This window comes from Ixodes scapularis, unplaced genomic scaffold, assembly GCF_016920785.2.
Source record: "Ixodes scapularis isolate PalLabHiFi unplaced genomic scaffold, ASM1692078v2 PGA_scaffold9__187_contigs__length_104089568, whole genome shotgun sequence".
Classification (NCBI taxonomy): domain Eukaryota; kingdom Metazoa; phylum Arthropoda; class Arachnida; order Ixodida; family Ixodidae; genus Ixodes; species Ixodes scapularis.
In genome coordinates, this window is record NW_024609884.1 from 25,514,803 (window position 1) to 25,523,318 (window position 8,516).

Below are 8,516 nucleotides of genomic sequence, written 5' to 3' on the forward strand. Positions count from 1 at the left end.
ACTGACGCGCCACCGCGGTTCTTAGGGTGGCTAATTCAGTGTGGGTCCGAATTACCCAATATGGCGAATGCGCTGCGCAACAAAACACGAACAGGAAAGGTTGTCGGCAAAGAAAAAAACAAACAAAAAAAACGCGATACTGCGGAAACATATATCCAGCGACTATAAGCTAACCAATCGCTTGTCTTTCCCCTACAGAGGTAATAACTAAGAGCAAACAAGCCTGCTGCAAACGAAAATGGCATTCAAGGTGCTCGTAGTGTCCCTCCTACTTTTCCTGAACCGTGATCTATGCGGCGCTCGCAGTGGACACATTTCAAGAGGTAACCTTTCTTCTAGACTGATCAGTTTGCTGAGAAAATATTAAGGTAATAAACGAATTAAGTCTCAATCCATTTATGAATCGCAGATGGGCTTCGTAGACATCGGTTTCGAATCCAGGCTGCACCCCTGGCGCAAACGACAGAAAACGTGACGGAATGTGAAAGTCTGCAGCTTGCCAAAATATACACACACTGTTCGCTTCCCTTGTACATAGATCTGGTGGGAGAAACAAGAAACCTCACCGCCTCAAAATCCTGCAGGTGACTACACACACGCTATGTCCGCTATCAGACATAATGACTAACTTAACAATAAAAAAAAAAAAAAAAATTGAGGATTAGCGAACCGAGGTAAAGTAAAAACGCCTTGCTGCTCAAACTCCCCGACATTATTTGTTTGTTTGTTTCCATTTTCAGCCCCGTTCATGCTTTTTATCTCTGCCTGGAAGATGGTTTAAAAAATACGCATTGTTCGAACACCAGAAATCCTCTAACTCCCACGCTCAAGTTTTTTACAAGCAGCGTCCTGCACTCTTATACGAAGCGATGCAATCTTAGCAGTGATTTCGATAGTATCGGCCTGGTCACTACCACGGATCTAACATCTTCGACAATCAACCGGAGTTTGACGGAAAAACATCCATCGTCCCAGGGTTCTGTCACAAACAACAGTGCCACAGAGAGTAACCACGGGAACCGACCAAGTCCTATTCGGGGCCCTGGTGACGAGAGCAGCAAAGTTTCGGTGAATCCGCCAAAGGAATTAAACACAACGGTATTAGGAACCGCTGTAACTTCTGAAGGAAAAAAAGCGGTAAAATATAATTCGACAGATTCACTTAAAAAACGTAGTGCCAATGAGTTAAACCTGGATAAAGGATCGACCAAGAAGTCCAGCAAAAAAGACTCAGCACCAGCAGATTATTTTTTGAATACGAGCACAGAAGCGAGTTTGAAAGAAGCAAGTTCAGTGGAAGCGCGATTGGTAAAGCCGAGTCCGGGGCCTCGCTCAGATGCCACAAATGTGACAGCGAACAGTTCAACGAATCTAGTTAATGATCCCAATGAGCGAATGCGTATGCAACCCGCCGCCTGTTCGCCCTGTATTGACGTGAACTACACCTTCCCGAAGAACTGTGATACGTCCAATCTGCTACGACGTATGTTTACCTGCGGAGTTTCCATGCATAATTTTATTATGATGAAGCAAGACATTTGCACGTAAGTAAAGCGACACCGCCTTGGCGTCTTGAGTTGTGCCTTGATGTTGGTAAGACCATAGCTAACACATCTGCACTAAACGCCGAGCGTTGCTTATAAGTTACTGTTCTTCTTTTCAGCTGTTTTATGGGTTACCAGCAGTGCGTATTAAAAGCGAAGGATGAGCTCGGCTGCGTAAATACATCGGCACCAAATGATCCTGTTGTTGCTACAGTGAAACTTCTCGAAGGATTGTTGATGAGCTGGTATCAGAACCCTTGCGCCATTTATGGTGATGTCGACAAAGATCGAGGTAGGCATTCTACAACTAGACTAAGAAAAAAATCAGACGTCGATTTTTGTTTTGTTTTTAGACCGTTCGGACGGCTGCAATAGAACCCATGCCGCTGTTTCATCTGTCGTCTGCTACGCTACCTACTTCGCAATGTCTGAGCTTAAGACTCCAGCACCCTGGACAAGTACCAGTGATTCCTGCAGGTAGTAATTTTTAAGTAAATTTTGTTTAACTTATGTTGTTGACTTAGTTCAATGTCTCTGGTACGTTGAATACTAGCCTCACAAGCGTGAGCGACGAGGTTAGATAGGAACATAAAGGTGATTGCATGTGACTCCGAAAGATCTCTGACACACTGCCTTTCATGGTCTTTCAGTGCCGTGAACGATGTAAATCGCTGTCTTATCTCGGCCCAAAGAAATACCAACTGCACGACGTTTCCCTTCACCACACATTCAAGGCTGTTCCTGAAAGTGATCACTTCGGACAAACTGCAGGAATGCCCGTTAGATGCAGGTAAAATATGACTTGACCTCATTGTGAGTAATGTTCCAGCTCACATATCTCGCCCATACATAACTCCCAGGTTTTAAAAACAACCAGCCATCTGGCCCCTCTTCAAATCCCGGATGCCAGCGCAGCAAGGCTTTGCAGAGGGCCTTGAAGTGTGCTCTCAGCTTTCAGGACCTTGCCGATGTTGAGCGCAATTTCAAACCCCCCTCACCTGTGCCCTGCGGGTGAGCCCTGAGTCAATTGTTCCAATCCCGTGAATGTACAGCGACACAGACACTTTGGGCTTTCTTCAAGATTTGCATTTTGTGCCAAATTTCTCAAAATTCTGAAAAAAAAAACATTATTGGAGATACGATCGGTATACTTAGAAAAAGTACTCGAACACGCCGTTAAATGCGCGTTCGATTAATGCAATTTCTTTATGAATGCAATCCATGTTTTGCAGGCACGTTTCGAGGCTTCACACATGCCTTGAAGATTCAGTTGAAGGAACCGGTTGCTACGGCGACATTTCTATCCACTCCGAAATTAAGGTTTACAAAAAGGTACTCGAAGATGCTTATGACGCTCACTGCCTCGTCGATGACCGGATGAACTCCGCCCTCAGTCCACACGCTCAAGGAAAACAGTTTCTGATGAGGTCTCACGCCAACAAAGTAAGTCAATAGTGCCTAGCGGCTGAATCTAATGCAAGTTGCGTTAATGTTCTCAAACTATCTGCCCTTTTAAGCATTCTAAACAGTCTCGTCGAGGACATGGCTACCGCTCCTGGAGAAAGGATTTGGGCTTGTATGAAAGTACCGGGGACGAGAACTCTGGCTACTACTATGACGACTCTTCAGACGGCCAGAAACCAGTGTTTGCGGGACCCCGCATCATCTCAGTGCACCCAGATGACGCCGAGGATGATGTCGAATACGAAAAACTGAATTCCGACACACTTTACCAGAAGGTGCAGTCGAACCAGGAGAAGGTCGGCGGTTGGCGTCCGCTAACGGATCGGCAGCAGGGAAAGCTGGCCGCAGGCGGGAACGGCAGTGCTGCTTCTAATGATAGCACGGGTCCCCAACCTTTGCTCCAGTTCATGCAGTCCAACGAAGAGACAAAAGAACAGGTGCCAACGGCCGGACATTTCCCAGAGGCTCAGATGATGGCGGCTAGTTCGAGAGACACAGATGTGAAGCGCCCGAAGAGGAAGGGCGAAGATGATTACTTTTTTGGAAATGACGTGGAGAATTCGGAACTGGCGATGTTTCCCAATGGACTGGACATGTTCCGGCATTTTAGGGGAGACGCCATGATGAAGATGGAGAGTGTGATGGGAGGGAACGCGTCTGACTACAACGGCAATGGTGAGTTTTAATGATAATTCGTTACTTGTGTTAGCTGGATGATAAACTTGCATGATGCGGCTGCTCGCAGAATGTCCGCCCGCCAAGGTGAAACTTGCACTTGGTCTCTGCAACGCTACGCTAAGGGGACTGCTGATTAGATGGCCAAATGTCAGCGACATTGGACTTCCCCTCGACGGAAGCAGCTCGGGTGTCAAGCAGTTTTGCAGGTACTTTGCATGGGCAGATGTGACTTACCACGAATATCGTAGATGAAGAATAATCGGAAGAATTCAGACATACAGCTTGCATTTAGGAATTATTTAGATCGTCGTTTCTATTCAAAAAGCACAGTTTCAATGTTGTGTATTTTTATTTTAAAACATGAATGATTAACTGTCTTCAAATCTAATTCTGAGTTGAGTATGAGTAGTAGTTGTGGGGGCTTTATTGCTTGTTTATTTCGAAGCTGATAAATTCCTTTTGCTCATAATGTAGCGCTTGAACTGCGGATCAGCTAATCAGCAGTTCAAGTCCTTACAGTAGCCCTATAACCTCCAATCGTGCACCAGCCAGAGTCGTGAAAATGATCCTGTCAGCGTCTGTTCATGGGCGCTAACAAATCAATTAAAAAAAAAAAAAGACGTGGGCCTTCGGTTTTTGTTTACCTTTATTATTTTTTTTTATTTATATTGACCGATGTGGTTGTGAGCTCTGCGTCCATGAGTAAAGCGAGGGAGCCCCATGACGCATGATTATATACCAAAAATACTCGACTTTGTTCGGTGGTGGTGCAGCTTAAAAAATTGAAAGCGACAGGCGTATAAGGAGTATTCACTGGGCGCCATATTTGTGGGTGCTGTTTAAAGTGCATGCTCAGAACGAGCCCATATTAATCGGCTGCTAAGACCGGCAATCTTGAGGGTGCGGAATGCACGTTAAAAAATAACTGGAAGCTCGCAATCAGCACGCGCTCAGCAGTAGCGCACACAGCTATGGCCGCCAGTGAATACTTCAGTATTCACTTGCGGCCATAGCTGTGTGCGGTACGCCACTGCTGACTGCTGCGAGTTTTTCCACTATACACGGGTTTTTGAAGAACGACGCTGTGCCGTCGCTGTTCGCGTACCGTCCACCGGCTGCTCCAGCACGAGCGGCCGGTCGCAGCATGGGCCGCAGCAGCACTAACTAGCGTACATATCAAGGCACCTTAGCTTTAACAACCTAGACCGCTTGGGGATACCATCTGTCGTCCCATTACTTCTTTCTATTATGGTCCGCGAGCAAGAAAAGAATACAGTAACGCTGCGACTGCGCTGACCGTGTTATATTTATAGCAGCCGGATTCGCTTTTCGGCACGCAAATTTATAGAGGCACACTAATACCCCTGTCAGACAGGGCAGTAAACGTCATTTTGATCGAATCTCATTCACCGCTCGGTGAATCAGCTTGATGGTTCTGCACGTGGCGGTTGAACGCGCAATGTGGTGTATTAAACACACGGATTGGCCGAGCTGTAATGTCATTTTCCTTCAATCTCATTTAACGTTCCTGTCTGACAGGGGTATAATTCCCCTGTCAGACGGGCACGTTTAATGGCATTTAAGCAAAATGACATTACAGCTCGGCCAATCGGCGTGTTTAATACGCCACGTAGCGCGTGCACGCTCCACGTGCAGAACCAGGCTCGCGAGCTGATTCGCCGAGTGGTGAATGACATTCGATCAAAATAACATCTAATTTCCCTACTAGCCCCAACCAAAGTTTTATTTACTTTCCCGTCTGACAGGGAATATAACACTTACTACATTCGGTGCATATTTACTAAGTGGAGCGGTAAAAAAGAAAATGTGCTGACGCAATCCTCAGCTGACGCGCCGTGTCGGCGCGTCAGCTTAAGGGGTATTCACACGAGGGAGAAATCCCCGGGATTTCTCCCTCGTGTGAATGCCCCTTTAGGAGCGCGGGACGAGATCTACGTCATGCTATCGACGCGTAGCTGATTATCAGAGTCGCCAAGCTGCTTGGGCCGGTAAGCCCGTAGTTCTGGTTTCGCCGTGCCGCCGGCTTGGATGCGCGACATCTACAAAACTATACATGCTACCGAAGAACAAATTATATCTCATGATTCAGGGTCGCCGACCTCGAATAAACTGATCATAATCAAAAAATCGTAAAAATGTAGTGGAGTTGCCCTTTAACGTCGGCGGCATACAATCGGCTCTAGGTCACGTGGCCGTTTGCTCTTGCTGCAAGATGAGGGGTAAACGCTCCTCGTTTTTCTAAATTTTTTTCTGCCACTGCCCTTGCATAAAAATAATTAATATGTTTTATAGTTAGGTGACTGGTGCGGGACTGAAAAACTCCGCCTGGTCCTGGTATCGAACCAGGGACCTCTCCATTTGCAGTAGATAGGTTTCTGGAGTGCTTGTCATTTGTCCCGCTTTTCCCCATCTCCAGGGATCTCTATTGTTGTCCAGCTCACTTGCAGCCTTGCATTAATTGCATTATCATCATAACCTTAAAATGCATGCTGTTCACCCTTGTTGGTATTAGTCTGGTGGCGGCTGTTAAAACCCGTTTGCTGTACTGACGTCAACCGAGCTAACTCCTGGTTAGACCAGTTGGTAGAGCGCTCCACTTGAAATGGAGAGGTCCCTGGTTCGATACCAGGACCAGGCGGATGCTTTATAGGTCAGTATACATGACACGGAATAATTCTAAGTGGTATTTACTGAGAGTACAGATATTGTTGAATTTCCCCTTTAAGGCTGGAGCACACTTACGAAAAACTATCCAAAAAGAACATAAAAAACTAACATCATAAAAAAAAATTAAACACAGGAGTGTTTTATGCGATAGGAAAATTGCAAATGTTTCTCGCGAATTCATATTTTCACTTGGAGTACGGCAAATATAGGCTCGTTTCTCGAAACTAGAATGAAATGATTTTCGGACGGATTTTCGTTCATGCGTTTTAGGAGGGCAGTGTTATAAACTGAATCCGCCAAAATACCGAAAACAGTAGATTTCAGTTTATCACCAACTGCGACGATATACTTTACTGTCACGTTTGGCTACACTCTGCCTCGATTAGGTAGACTTGCTTCAACTATGGCGTGCGCGTTGACTCCCAAGGCTTGTGATATTTATAAAACGTGACATGTTTATGTTTCGTTTCAGTGACCTGAATACTTACAAAGGCTGCCTAACCGCAGTTTTAAAGTCGTACAACTGCGACCGCGGCGACACCATCAACAAGATTTTCGAAGTGTACAGAAAAAAGATCCGTCTACCGTTCTGCACCTCGTCCGCACACTTCTGCCACTTCTCGTTCCAAATAACTCTTATTGGCTTCTTAACAACCCTAATGGCGAAACATTTATAAGCCACCGAAAAAAAAATTAAACTACTCAGAGCTACCTTTCGTAGTGACTCTGGACTACCATTGACCAAGCATTTTAAATAATAAAAAAAACTGAAGTTCTCAACTTACGTTGTTCGCGTGTGTAAGAATATAATTTGAACAAGTATGCAGTGATGGCTGTGGCTACGAAGGTGGTTCACTGGCTGATACCCTAGTCAAAGGCGGGAAGAGGGGCAGCGAGGTCTTCCACTTGTCCCCCCTCCAGCGCAAGCTTCCTTCCTTCAGCAAAACTTCGGCGCCTCGTGAGCTCCGAGCGTGCCCACCCGCAGCCAATAAACAACGAAAAACAACGAGCGCTTGCTGAAACAGTAGTCGGTCAAACAGTAGTGGGTTAACTCTTTGTGGTACAAGAATTTATTCAGCTTGGGATTTCTTTCGTGACGCATTTTCATTTCGTGCGATACTTTCGGTAACTTTTTTATTTTTTTTTTATTTCCTACTTAAACAACGGCAACTTACTGAAGACTTCTCTAATAAGAAAGACAGTAGAAATATGCAGTAAATGAACCGTGCTGATCGAATGCGATGGATATGCTACACAAAGCCACGGAAAGACTAGATCTCTGGCGATGCCGAAAATCGAAACCGGGGTCTCATTACCGGTGAAATACTTTGATTGCTTTAGGGACCACAAATGAAAATGATCTGAACAAAGAATAGTATACACATATACGTATAAACCATAGAGTTATTACAATAAACGCTAGAGGCTCAGCTGGCGCTAGTGTCTATGGGACTTCCGGTTGCAAATTGAAGCAGACAGCATCCAGTCTACTTTTCCAGTCTTCCTGTGTATTCCTATGGGAAAACGCGCGTGAATTTTGTCTCGTCGCCGGAAAATAACATTAATAACTTTTGTTATTTCGGTTGTACCGGGTAGTATGTACCTTTATTAATATTGTGAAAGTGTAATCGCTTTAGTTACATCATTTTTCCTTTACCAATGAACGAAGACCCAAACCTCTGTTCCATGGCAGGTATGTAGAAACGAGCGACGATCCTAAGCAAAACAACGATCGAAAGGAATGTAGAGTGTGTTCAAAGTTAGCCAGCATTCCGTTGGTGCTTATATATTGCTAAATGCCTGACCTCTCACTATATGAAAATGACCCCGTTGTGCATCTCTACGAGCGGTTAAAAAAAACGTTCGAAACGTAAAGAATAAAGTACGTGGGCTACGAAAGGTGTGTTTTCTTATTATTTCCTATGTTGGGCAGTTTTTATCGCGCACCTGTCCACTGGCTTTCCCCTATTTGCAAAGATTTGGAGCGTGCGGGTGATGATTTGAACACAGAACAAGCATCTTCGCTGAGCAGAAAGAATAAAGCAGTACTTATTTATTGCAAATCGGACTATATTACGTGACTTTTAACTTATTTTGATCGTCTGCAAGCACAAGGAGTTACTTACCCAGTGTTACTGCGTA

General features: G+C 45.1%; 1 protein-coding gene and 1 non-coding gene across 2 annotated transcripts; both read left to right on the forward strand.

Annotated features, from left to right (window-relative positions):
* Positions 1-238: 238 nt before the first annotated feature.
* LOC8050599 lies at positions 239-7,051 on the forward strand. The gene is made up of 11 exons (XM_040208325.1): positions 239-323; positions 410-584; positions 741-1,544; positions 1,664-1,815; positions 1,862-2,021; positions 2,195-2,334; positions 2,405-2,555; positions 2,777-2,987; positions 3,062-3,683; positions 3,754-3,892; positions 6,847-7,051. Exons 1-11 carry the CDS (start codon positions 239-241, stop codon positions 7,049-7,051), a joined length of 2,844 nt encoding a protein of 947 aa, XP_040064259.1.
* On the forward strand, positions 6,273-6,345 carry Trnas-uga. Its single transcript has one exon. It is a non-coding gene; the product is annotated as a tRNA-Ser (tRNA).
* Positions 7,052-8,516: the final 1,465 nt, after the last annotated feature.

Bases quoted from the DNA above. Each gene is read 5' to 3' on its own strand.
- LOC8050599 (XM_040208325.1), top strand. From the start codon at position 239: ATGGCATTCAAGGTGCTCGTAGTGTCCCTCCTACTTTTCCTGAACCGT. The intron at 1,816-1,861 runs GTGATGTCGACA...AACTAGACTAAG, and splicing joins GAACCCTTGCGCCATTTATG to AAAAAAATCAGACGTCGATT. The intron at 3,684-3,753 runs GTGAGTTTTAAT...GGCTGCTCGCAG, and splicing joins GTCTGACTACAACGGCAATG to AATGTCCGCCCGCCAAGGTG.